The sequence below is a fragment of the Cryptotermes secundus genome, unplaced genomic scaffold, assembly GCF_002891405.2.
Source record: "Cryptotermes secundus unplaced genomic scaffold, Csec_1.0 scaffold841, whole genome shotgun sequence".
In the NCBI taxonomy this organism is placed as follows: Eukaryota; Metazoa; Arthropoda; class Insecta; order Blattodea; family Kalotermitidae; genus Cryptotermes; species Cryptotermes secundus.
In genome coordinates, this window is record NW_019724756.1 from 3,685 (window position 1) to 17,064 (window position 13,380).

A 13,380-nucleotide genomic window follows, 5' to 3' on the forward strand; every position below is an offset into this window, starting at 1 on the left:
TGGGAAGGAAAAAGAAGTGTTTTGCTCCAGGATGCACGTCTTCCAGTGAAGAAACTGGAATGATATTCTTCAATTCTCCCAGGGATTCAGCACGGTATAAGCCAGATCTGAAATAATATTATAAAACATACTGTAATATTTTGGCCAGTGTTATTAAAGGAGCTAAAAATGTTCATTATAATCAATTAATTTCTAATTCTAGTAACAAAATGAAAACCACCTGGAGCATTATAAAATCAGACACAGGTAGCAAAATTAATAATGCAGGTGTACAGTTTTTAAACATTGATGGGAAGTTAACTGATAATCATGATGTGATAACAGATTCTTTTAATAATTATTTTCGAACAATAGCTGGACAACATCAATACCAGTAATGTTCATCGGCATTTTCTGTGATTTGAAGAAAACTTTTGACTTTGTCAGTATCTGTCTATCTGCCTCTCTCTGTCTAAAGTAGAATTTTATGGAATAGTTGGTAAGGCCAGTGCATTGATAAAATCCTATGTGAAAGATAGGTACCAAAGGGTAAGTCTATTTTACTCATTGGAGGAATAATTTAACTTCAATATTAATTAATGATCTTGGTCTGTTATATGCTGGCTGCCTAGTAGTATACTTTCATGTTTCATTATTGTAGTCTTGTGTCAGTGTGCTGCATTCTTTCACATACACGTACATATTTGAAAACTGTGTTAATGATTTACTCACTGTGATTTGTCGTTGGTAATATGTGTAATTGTTATGGGTTAAATATAATTAATTTTTATTTATATTATTGATGGAACTTGTCCTGTTGTCTTTGACTATTACTGTATCCACTGTTCTTCCACCCATGTAAGGATTAATGGAAAGTAAATAAATGAATGAATATCTGTTTTAGTACATGATGTAATGTAGCACCTACACCATGTTTGTAATGTTTACTGATGAATTATTTCAAGGTTTTGAGACAATATGTAATACTCTTACAGGGCTATGGTATGGGCAGGAAGAGTTGGGTTATCCTGTACTACTGATTCTGCTAGAATGCTACACAATAAAGTTCTGTGCAACAAACATTTCTCTGAAAGTGGTTTCACTACAGCTGAAAGGGTACACCTTAACAGATGTGCAGAAAGCCTCAGTGCTCTAGTGGCTACAGGTAAGCACTATATGTTTCTTATATGAATGAAGTGACTAATAATGAGGACTACTTTTAAAGTTACTGCCCCAGAACCCAGTTGTAATTAAACAAACATCATTATCATCTGACTTGAATTGACTTCTGAAACTGTATCAATATACAAGTTATGTAGAATATGTCACAGATACTGTTTTAGGATAATTAAGAAATATTTGAAAAGCAGATGACACTGTCTGTGATATGATTAAGGTGAATTAGATGGCAAAGATTTTAATATGAGGAATAATGTAATGAAATGTACAAGTTTTGTATAACGTTAGTCCTTTGGAAAGTAATGTGTTATTTTCCAGTGTAAAGAAACTGTAATTCACAATGTAAGGAGGCACACTAACTTCTGTTTCCCCTCCCATTCAGGTTTGTGCAGCAGCGAATACATGGCAACAGCTGTGTTTGTTGGCGAGGTTGACAACCTCTTTGATAGTTTCAGTGGTGGAACAAGTGTTGGCCGACGGAAAGCACTGTGTTGCCCACTCAGTGACAGCAGTCCCGATATAGAGCTCTGGAAAAGGGCAAGTATGGGGATAAAGAGTTGGATCTTCCTCAAGGATGGCAAACCTGCCTTTCTTCATCATCCTCCTTCACAGAATGGGTGGCTGATTGACATCACTACTGCCCAGCATCTGTGGAGGACACTGAAAGAGGTGGGTTTTCAGTACCTTCACACCCAAAACCTGAATCAGGACCCCCTGGAGAACACATTTGGGGCTATTTGTTAGTGCTGTGGTTCTAATAATAACCCAATTGTGGGACGGTTTGTAGATGCCCTGAAGACTAGCATCATCAATGGCCTTGCACTTAGGGGACTGGGGGAAATGAAGGATGATGGTTCTACTCTTCTGGATAATCTACAGTCGCTTTTCAGGGCACCTGAAGCTGCTTCACGAAATCCTTCCACAAGGAAACCCCTGCTGGTGTGCCTGAGAGTTTCCATGTTGCTGAGCAAGTACAGATGGACATGGAGTCCTGCAGTACCTGATGGGGACATGGAAGTGCTCTCAGTAGCTCACATCAGTGGTTCTGTTGTCAGACAGGTGCTTCGTGTTGTCAGCTGTGATGCATGCAAGACATGCCTGACATCCGAAGTGCTGCTATCAGCCAATGTCTTCATATATTTCAAGGAGTGCAGTGATACAGAACAGTCTCTCACCTATCCATCTGAGAAGCTGGTGGAGACTGTTGGTACTGCTGTAACTCTGATGGAGTCTATAATGGCAGAGGCTACCCACTTGAATTCAGTGGAGCAGCATATCACAGCTGCCATCAAGAGCACCATTGATTTCAAATGGATTAGGTGTTCTGCCTGTTCGCTTCACCACCAATGAATAGTAGATAGTATTGTGAGATGTCTCATACGAATTTACATTCCTTGGTGGTGTAAGCGAAGAAACAGGTTGATGACTGAAGCAGCCAGGCAGAGGGCCACAGAGAGGAAGATGAAGATACTGTCTCATTGGTAAGTCATTATGAAAGTAATGCTTCTTCATTTTTGCCTTGTAATGGCCTGCCCATACTAGCCCTGGAAATTGACAGAGAGTAGTTATGAAATTATTGGAAGAATATGTGTGCCAACTAGTCACATGAGCATCATTAAATGTTTCGTAAGTTGGAGAAAGTATCCCTGGTGACAAGCAGTTGCAGTGCAGCAACAGAAACTACTGTGCAGTGAATGATAACATCGTCATCCACAGTTCAGTTACGCACAAGAAATCTACTTTGAACTTGAGCTGCATCTCTTTCCCGCTTTGCCAACATGTTGCAGTGAATGAAAACATGGTCACCCACAGTTCGATTACATACACGAAACTTATTTTGAACTTGAGCTCCAACTCTTTGCCTCTGTGCAAACATGTTTCCTTCATCTCAGAATATTAGAACTTGACTGGGTAAGAGTTCATTCTGGCCTTTATCTTCAAGAAATTATATTTCAATCGAGTGTATGGGAAATTGTTTTCTGACACACATGAGTCTTCTTTATGTGTAGGTAAGAATGAAGAGGCATTACTTCATAATTGACTTGCAAAGTTCAGGTTATCCACCTCAGTTGGAAACTCTAAGAAGCAGAATTGAATGTGGGTAGGACTATTTATGTAATTTCTTTACCTGTTTCATTTTCATTACATTGTTATTCACTTCTGTTACAGGTGCATTCCTTCTCTTGCTTTTGCCATATAATGCTACTTGTACTGGACTGGTGAACATGAACATAAGATTTTCAATAGTAATTGCATTTCTTTAACATATATTATTAATTTTTGCTATATAATCATATTCAGTACTGAACTGGAAGATGAATATATACCAGATTGTCAGTATTCATTACATTCTTTTGTAAGATGTGTTACTTTTGCCATGTAAACCTTTCCATTACTGAACTGGAATGTGAACAGATACCAATTTTCAGTATTCATTATATTTCTTTAAGATATGTTATTATTTCTGCAATATTGTTCTGCCCAGTACGGAACTGGTGAAGATGAATGAATGAATATATCAGATTTTCTTATATCATTAACCTTTAAGTGACGGCCCTTGAAATTGCGGTAATGGCAGCGGGACGGATTTGATTTAAATACCCGCAATTTTAAAGCAATAAAAACTGTAATCATTTCCTAAAATTGCTGTGATTTCTACAATTTTTGTGATAAACGAACCAAATAAACGCTGCTTTTTTCTAGAAAGAATATAGGAACAGATATTGTAATTTACAGACTATATAAAATGTGTAAAAATTTTTAGACTGATTCCAAGTATAAAATTCCAAATTTGTCATCTGTCTACAAGAATTCATATAGTTCTTGGAACTAAGAATGCTCTATGTAGATGTGGCAACACAGCGGATGGTTATGTAGACATGTTTCGTCTTGCATGTCTCGAAGCTTATACACATAGTAGCTTCGTTCGTAATGCAGAGATGAGGGCGTAATGCAGAGATGAGGGGCGAGTATCTCTTCGTTTATAAGAACGTTGATTGTTTATACACAACAAGTTCTTTGTACTGACCCTGCTCGGTTAGTGTATCACAACTCTCAAGGCTATCATCTTTATACCACAGCCAAGCAGTGTCATCAAGCTTCAAAATTTCACAGCGAGAACAGTGATATTGTCAGCTCACCATGGCGTGGTCTCGTTTGGAAGATTCAGACATTTTTCAACTCATAAATGACTCCGAATCAGATTGTTTTACTGACAATTCTGAGAGTGGCGTTGAGGAAAGTGATTCATAAATGGATTTCGACGAAGACCCATCATCTTCGTCGGCAACCTGTGGACCACCACACCAGCATGGCAAGAGGAGTGTGAATAATTATTCAGGTGGAGCTGTGGGCAAACTGTGGCAAGCAGTTATAGCATCTGTCATCGAACCTGGAAATGGACAAATAAACTATTTTTCCATCTCCTGGATCTGAACAGTTACATCCTGTTGTCACACAGAGAATTTCGTCTCGCTCTTGTGCGGAACATGCTGGAAGGGGTTCACCTCGCCATCAACGGCCCAGGGGTCGAACTCCTGCCGTTTCATCGGAGATATCTCTATTAGAGGAGGCCAAACCACATCACTGGCCAACTTCCTCTACTTCGTAATTGAGGTGTTGTGTGTGTTTTTCACGTGGGAAATGAAGAACCGTCCGGACAAAGTGCGTGAAGTGTGACGTCGGACTCTGGATTTTTGGATGTTTCCAAGATTTCCACACGAAGCCAACATTCCGTTAGATGATGCAGGTGGGAAGAGAGACAACTTATAAAGATGGTGACCAAAAATCATGTAAGTAGAAAAAGAATTTATAACTTAAAATTAGATTTTAAAAAGACGGCCGCACGCTTGGACTGTGCGACGACATATGGTGTCATTCGTCCCCTTGACTTCATTTTAATGACGCCAAATGGCGTCGCTAGGCTCTTAAAGGTTAAATGCAGTCTTAATCTTGTTGACGGGTGTATTTCACATTCTTGAATTCCATCATTGTAATGAAAATAATAAGAAATGGGAACATTAGTATTGTTTCTTACAATATATGATTTATAATACTTAAATGTAACGGGAAAACTGTATTCTTTGTGGCTTTCAAGTGTAAGTTATGAGTAGGGACCGGATTTATATGCCCTAATAATCCCTTAAATATGTATGCATTGATGCATGAAAAATTTCCAAAATATGCACTGAAATATGCACATAAAAACTTATACCAAATATTAAAATTGATTTTACATTATTTTAAGACCAAAAAATCAATTCTTAAGTTCATTTTATGAATGATTCACCTGCAACCAAAAGCTATACTTAAATGCAAATCATGCAACAAAGCCAACATATTTCATTGTAAATTTAGGAAACCAGTGGTACTCACATTTAGCTCTCTGAACTTTCAGCATCTCTTCTGCTGCAGTTCACAATTACTAAATATTTTAGGTTTTCCGTAGTTAGTCACCTCCTGTTGTCTCATAAGATGTCCTTATAGCGGGAAAAACTTCTTTCCACTTCACAGGAACTTAAGGGCGCATGTACAAAAGCCGCTATTTGCTCCACTGTTAGTGATTTTTTACTTGCCAGTTCAGTACATTTACCTGCTAAAATTTCTTCAGTTTCACAGATATGTTCGTATCCTGGATTTTTTTAAAGAATGCAGTGTGCTTTTTCCCTTTACTACTTCACCAACTCTTCCAGGAACCGAATTCAATTTGGAAACAGTGATTTTGAACACACTTAACGACTGATACAAAGTAGTATTGCTATTTCTTGACTCCAGTGAGGAAATGGCGGATGGAAGATGAGAGAAGTGAGCAGATATCATCATCATCATCATCAGTAATCTGTCAGACGACAGGTCCACAGTCTCTTCCAAAACAGTTTCTCCACTTAATGCGATCTTCTGTTTTTGGAAAGAGACTATCCAGGAAAAGTGATAATGTGGTAGTTTTTCCATTTGCTTTCCACATCGCAGTACAACAGCCGTTCAAACCACTCTGGTCACGCCTGCTGCTATACGAACTTGAACCATCTCGAGCATCATTTGCTCTGTGCTTCAAGTCGCTGCTGATGACGCTGCTTCCGACATCAGTTTTTGGTGTCTCTCTTCGTCTGATGCCTACCCTTTGACCTGTCCAGCAAGGGAGGCCCTGCCAGTAGCTACGCTACCGCTGGTATAGCTCTCAGGGTCCTTGGCATACTCAAACCCCCTCACCACGATAAGGTGGAGACACCAAGGAGGGGGTGAGCAGATATATAGGAAAGATTAGTTTCTAAATCTGCGTTTTTTAGTACATCTTGGGCAATTTGAATTGATTCTGCACTTTTGGGATCAGATGTATTCATGACATTCCTAACTGTTTCTAAATGTTTGGTATAATAATTAGCTGCACAAAACCATGTGCCCCAGCGTGTTAAAATTGTTTCTGGCGGAAGTGGAACGCTCGGTGCTACTGCTTTAAAGGTTTCTTTTCTGTATGGCTCTTTAACAAATACCTTCTTCACAGAAGACACCAACTTGTCAACAAGCGGAAAATTTGCACAAATTGTTTCTGCAACACGGTGCAACCCAGGGGCAAGGCAAGTCAGATGTGTCATATTTGGAAATATAACTTTAAGAGCAGTACCGGTTTTCATCAGATAACTTGCAGCATCAGTCACAAGAGCAATACGCGCTCATACTGAATGTCATTTGGAAACTGCAGAGCTATTTGTGGTTTCAAATTGCTCTACCGCAAGAAGATGTGGGGTAGATTGTTCATTCTTATTAAGGGATCCAACTATACAGTTTGCAATAAACCGTCCCCTACAATCTTGCATTTCGTCGATTGATACCCACACAAAATTATCTTGAATCTTATCTCTAATGCTTTCAATTGTAAGATTGTAACACTGCTTCATGTGATTTTTGCCCACAGTAGATTCGTCCGGCACTTTGCACTGTGTATACCTCTCTATGAAATTTCTCAGAGCAGGATTGGTTAGTTTCCACAGCAGAATATCTGCCGCCAAAAAGGCTTCGCATAAATCAAAGGAAAACTGAAAAACTATTATTAGAAAATTCACTATGCAATTTTTGAACAGGAGCACTTTTCGTGGATTTAATTTTAATATTCTTTTTGTGTATATTAGTGTTCAAATGCTGAAGCACTTGAAAGTGTTTTTCACAACCGTTTTCTCACACGCTCGGCAATAAAGAATTTCGTTATCCGTGCTTATCATCTCTCCTTCGAACTCCCGCTGATACAGCTGTAATTTAGTTTTCTGACTTACTTTCACTGTCGGCAAGACTACAGAAAGCTAAACAAACTTAACTGCAGACTAGTCACCACTAATGTGAATGGCCCCAGCTTCAAATGAAGAAGCGTAACGAACCTCATGGAGACTTCAGAAATAAATAAGTGAAGTCCCTTATCGGTTGAATAGTATTACATTGATAGCGGCTGCATGTGAACGCTTCGGACTGTTCTCTTCGTGGCCACTTTGATGGTACGCGGATGAGGCAAGTTACGAGTAGAGGGATCGGGGAAGTCCCGTCCTGGGTATTGCATCAGAAACATGAATCATGATGAAATGTTAAGTCAAATATGCAACATATTCTAATACAGAACATAAAAATTGTATACACACGACCATGATTGAAAATTTGAACATAAAATTAAAAAATATATATGATAAACTTTTCTAAAAGGAAATATGCAGTATAAGTAGAGATCTTCGAAAATATGATGCTTATTCATAAAACAGGCAAAATATGCATTTATATGCACCATCAAACCATGTCCAAAATTTAAGAAATGAAGTAATTCATACATATATCTAAACGAGCATACTTTCTGATAGCAAGAAGGAAATATGCATTTGCATTAAAATCCGGTCCCTAGTTATGAGGAAATTATGAGGCTTAATATATGTATCACTGATGGAAACAGATTTTTTTTCAAGTTTTCCCACCTTCAGCTTTCCTGAATACAGGTATTTCAGAGTAGATAATGAAAAGTTCAGTCCAGTGTGACATATGAGTTTACAACACTTAAGTCCTCATTCGCCTTATATGTTTCGATTCAAAAGAATCATCCTCAGAGGCGCACCACTACGATAAGGAAACACTGTCACATAAGATATTCTAACAATGTGCACTTTTGATATGACTAATGCTGTCTATATAAATTTTGTTATCATGGTTGGTTCCGATGTTTATCTTAGGCACCCACAATGGCGCTTCTTGAAGTGTAGATTTACTTGTGATGAGTTTCATTTAGTGTATTTCCTGGTTATTCTGACTGGGGTTTTTCACTGCACGCAATATGGTGTTCACTTTTCCATACAGTAGCCTCCCAGTGTATTTAAAATTGTATTAAAATTTCCATGTAAACAATCAGTTATTGTATTAAAATATCTTGAGCTGACATTGGGTCATGTTTTCCTCCTGATGGTGGGAGATGTCATTTATTTCTCTTGGTTTTATGTTCTTATTATTAGTAGTGTAGTTCACGTGCATGCTGTGTAAGGCGAATGAGGACTGAAGTGTTGTAAACTCGTATGTCTCACTGGACTGAACTTTTCATTATCTACTCTGTAATTAATAGTGTGACAGACCAAAATGAGACAAGTTAAATTAGAAGTATTCCATGTATGTCACAGTTCACAATGTTCAGTGCCTTTGGTTAAAGAGGTGTTTCATGTGAAAGAAAGGTTATGACTTTCCAGGCACTGGTGACAAACTTTCTCCAGATAATTAATTTGCAACCTAATCTCTTGTACTCCAGAGCTGCAGAGGCTCTTATTCCGCTGTTACTTTTTTTTTGGAAAGGGGTGGGGGACAAAGTTTAATAGAACTTCACTCAGATCCAACCCAAAGGATATGGGTGAAGTGACGTTAAGCTTACTTATGGAGCTGAGCCCTTCTTGAGAAGCTGTCAATTGTGTAGCCACTCAAGAATTTTCCAGTCTTTTGTAGAACCTGAAGGTTTATTACTATGTTCACAAGAGCCCTCCACAGGTCCCTATCCTGAGCCAGATCAGTCCAATCCAATTTATACCATCCTATCTCACTAGGATAATTTTTAATATTGTCCACCCACCCACGCCTTCATCTTCCCAGTAGTCTCTTTCCTTCTGGCGTTCTCACTATTATCTTATATGCAGTCCTCGCCTCCCCATTCGTGCTATGTGCCCTGCCAACCTCATCATCCTCGACTGGTGACGTTGAACACAGTTCAAAAATGGAAATAGTTTGGTGGGGAAATGAATACTTTGAACTGTGTTCAACATCACAAGTCGAGGGGGATGAGGCTGGCAGGGCATGTAGCACGAATGGGGAGGCATTGAATGCATATAAGTTATTAGTGGGAACACCAGAAGGAAAGAGAGACTGCAGTACAAGAGATCTAAAAGTATTTATTGCTAGTAGCGAAAAATGCATTTTGAGGGGGGCGAGGGGGGAGCACTCAAAATAGTTGCTAAGGTAGCGTACCTTCTTACCAATTGTGCTCTCGGCCCTGGAGGTCATTTTTAATTTAGTCATGTAAGCTGAACATAGATTGCAGCAGCGTTGCACTGAGGTGTCATGGTGGCCATGTTGCCAACCAATAACATGGGAGTTTCACGGGGCTGCTAGCGACTAACCGTTTGAGCTATGGCGCTTGCCTGAAAGTGTCCTTGAACAGAATCCACGTTTTCGCGCATAATATTAATGGTATGAGGGGTGAGCCATAAAAGTGGCCCTCGCACTGCGACCTTCAATGATCTGTTGTGCTTCCTTTTTTATTAATGTTAACAGACGTACATACGTTTCAGTTAGGGTAATTTTATGCTGGCACGTCAGTATGTTGGTAACCGGTACAGGACGCTTTGGCATGATGAAAACCACATAAGGTAAACTATAAGATATAAACCACAGATCTTACATATAAGATATACTGTCGAAAACACAGAAAGACTGCTCATGTTCATCTCTTGACAGCCGCAAAAAATTGTGTGAGACGGTTGTGTAAGTTGCCCGTGAAAGTGGAGATGTAAACTCGCCCAACTTAACCTATTAGAAGTCGATGTAAATGAGACACCCAAACAAGTGGTCCAGAATGCCAGGAGGAAAAAGAAGTGGGAGCAAGGTACTTTGTTTTGTTTGAGAGTAATTCTTTTCCGTAAGTTGGTGAATCATAGGACGTTGTGAAATTTGATAGATAGGCATGGTTGTCTACATTATATAAGTTTATATTATGTTTATATTACATTATAGTTTTGAAGAATATCGAAGTTTATATATCATGCAGTTTTGAATGTGGGGATATTGTGTAAAGTGTCTGAGGTTGAAGATTTTTTGGAATGTGAAAAGGTTAATAAGTATTAGAAATACTTAGATATGTGAGATATCTTGAAACATAGAATCGCTCTTGGATACATAGTGATATGATGCACCAGTTAATCTATCCGAGCTGTGCCAGAATGTGGAGTGAGACGATGCTTCAACTGAAGAGAGTGCCTCGGTTACAGACTGATATTACCTGCTCATTTAAGTGAAGAATGTAGTTCTAGATGATAGGGACAGATAATTGAGAGGTAAGATGGGATCTGTTATAGGATACAGGTTACTTGTTATTTCAATATATTGGAACGTTGGGACTGCTTGTTGAGTATAGGGAATTTGTGGGTATAGGCACCGAAACGGACAGATGACCAGTCTACTTATCGGAGGCAGCTTGGAGGCAAGTAGAATGTGTGCATAGTGAGGAGCATGGCCTAATTATTACTAGCCATCTGTTCATCTTTAATAAGATCATATCAAATCTTTAATGGTGTGCACAATGTGTTTCAGTGGGTGCAGGAGGGAGGAGTGGATTTGATCCTACATATGTGGAATGCGCCTACTGTTCAGGAGAATCCACGTCCCCTCACATAACATTATGGGTCTGAATATCTGAGTTCCATTTATGTGCTGGCACCATGATCTGCAGGTAAGAACGAAATAACTACTTGTGTTGTACATGGCTGGAGACTGAATGTGGTAAATTATGTAGTTAGAAAGACAAAAAGAAAGTATGGTCAAAACCATGTGTTCATCTCTCAGGAAAGCAGGGCAGTGTGTGGAAGAGTGGTAATATAACTCCAAAATTATATGCAGTTCCCTACACCTCCAGTGTTACCATAAGTAAATCAGACCAACCTTCAGGAATACTAAGCACTGTGAAGTATAGAGTTTTGTTAAGTTTTAGGTCCTTGGGGAATTTTGAAGAGTTGGATGTGTGCAAAATGTTTCTGATAGCATGAACCTGCAGTGTCTTGGTCATTGATATTATGCCCCAGTTATAACCTCAGGTAACTGAACCAGGCCCTTCCCTGCCCGAATGCACAGGGACATGAATCATGAACACAGTGTGACAGGTTTTGTCTCCATCATGCAGTATTATGTTATTGCAGGAAAATAAAAGTTATGTTGGTGTGGGCTTCTGTGGAGTAGTATTCATGCCATGTAAACGAATTTCCCTTGAATCCACTGGTACTAATTGTACAATTAGTATTATTATTTATGCCATGTTAGTGAAACACGTCGGTTGTACAGTAGTGTTTCTTGTGTTATCGCACATTGTGGAAGGTGATGACAGTTACCAAGTAAGATTTGAGGCTTTCACGGTGGTGACTATGAAGAAAGCAGTCTTCTGGGATTTGGCACCGTGTATATGTGGTGTTAACCGACGTTTCGGAGGAACGTATCGCCTCCATCTTCAGGGTAGAAGAAAAAATATAAGAAATCTGCAAGCAAAGAGACCGTGAGAACTGGTAAAAGCAGACTGTGTGGAAATATAGACAGCTATGCATAGCAGTCTGCAGATTTCTTATATTTTTTCTTCTACCCTGAAGATGGAGGCGATACGTTCCTCCGAAACGTCGGTTAACACCACATATACACGGTGCCAAATCCCAGAAGACTGCTTTCTTCAGTTACCAAGTAGTGTGTAGAGTTTGACTGGATTTCTTTAGATTTGATTGAGTTTGATGCTGGTTATGTACAGCAGATTATTCTAGTGATAGGAACAAAGTAAGTATTCAGTGGCAGGTTGAGATGTGAGGTTAACTGGAGTATGTTGGACAGATTACCCTTGTCTTGATTAATGTTTATGAAGCATGTTATTGAGCATCTTATCATCCCACAACTGTGCTGAAGTAATGATGGAATTTAGTTTAAAGGAATTAATTTAGACATCAGATATTAATATTGTCCCTTGATATTACTGGAAATGCACTTATAACATTGCCTAGTATTTCCATTCTGTTCTGTTAGTGTGAAGATTATATTGCTCTTAATTGCTCTTAAAGATTATGTGTGCTTATATATAACGTCTGCGAATGCAGTTGTCCTTAATTTTTGTTGTAGAGACATTATTGCTTGTTGTGGTCCTAAACCTTAGCTGATGCATTAAGTGACCGATTGAATGTTAAGAAGCAGTGTTGCAGCAGCAGAATGTGAAGGTTGAAAGTCATGGTCACATTGATGTTCGTTCGATGTGATGTATAGCCAGTTGAATCGAGCTTTGATCCAAATATCTGCTTATTGATATCTCTTGTTTTAATGTTATTCTGCCATAAGGTGTTCCATCTTGCTAGGATCCACTTTCCAGCAGGTTTCCCCACAGAAAATTTGGTATGAATGTTATGTGCCCTGTAATGCTTCCTACTTGTGAGGCTACTGAAGTGTCAGAAATCTAATTTGAAATCTTTACCCTTTGTTGTATTTTATGTTTTATATTATTATACAGTAGAACTTGGTTATAACATCATCAAAGGGACCTAAAAATAGTGTCGTTATAAACGAATGTCGTTGTAACCGAAATGGGCACTTCCACAGTAGCCTTTAGTCATGTAAAAATCTACCAAAAACCGAGTTAAAATGTTGCATTTTTTAGTGAAATACGTAATTAAGTACAGACTAATGTAACATTAACGTGGAATTGCCCAAATGTGTAATATCAAAGACATATTGCAGCGCTTTTCACTGACAAAACACACCATACTAATACTGTATGTTAAAGGTAGGCCTACTCACCAAATTACAGTAGATTACATCAATTGTTGTGCCTTACTGTACCTAGATACGAGTACAGTAATCAGTTATCTTCATCTGTTTCCTGTTACTTGCCCAATACACACTTTCTAAATTACGTTCAATGTCCATATCAGAGAAATTCAGGAATGAAAATGACGTTACATACGAGGTTGATGCATTTGTGCA

General features: G+C 38.7%; 1 protein-coding gene across 4 annotated transcripts; it reads left to right on the plus strand.

Moving 5' to 3' along the window:
* Positions 1–270: 270 nt before the first annotated feature.
* LOC111862951 lies at positions 271–11,101 on the plus strand. 4 transcript variants are annotated; one of them, XM_023848842.2, is made up of 3 exons: positions 271–1,144; positions 1,541–1,827; positions 10,969–11,101. In XM_023848842.2, exons 1-3 carry the CDS (start codon positions 979–981, stop codon positions 11,050–11,052), a joined length of 537 nt encoding a protein of 178 aa, XP_023704610.1. In that variant the 5' UTR covers positions 271–978; the 3' UTR covers positions 11,053–11,101. The 4 variants fall into 4 exon arrangements, with proteins under 4 accessions (XP_023704610.1, XP_033606756.1, XP_023704612.1 ...); XM_033750865.1 differs by having other exon boundaries at positions 1,608–1,827; XM_023848844.2 differs by lacking the exon at positions 10,969–11,101 and adding an exon at positions 3,328–3,406.
* The last annotated feature ends 2,279 nt before the right edge of the window (positions 11,102–13,380 follow it).

What these genes read in the sequence shown, in the direction of transcription:
- LOC111862951 (XM_023848842.2), top strand. Translation starts at nt 979, where the DNA reads ATGGTATGGGCAGGAAGAGTTGGGTTATCCTGTACTACTGATTCTGCT. An exon ending in CAGTGCTCTAGTGGCTACAG is followed by an intron (nt 1,145 to 1,540) that starts GTAAGCACTATA and finishes CCTCCCATTCAG; the next exon opens with GTTTGTGCAGCAGCGAATAC. An exon ending in TGTGGAGGACACTGAAAGAG is followed by an intron (nt 1,828 to 10,968) that starts GTGGGTTTTCAG and finishes AATGTGTTTCAG; the next exon opens with TGGGTGCAGGAGGGAGGAGT.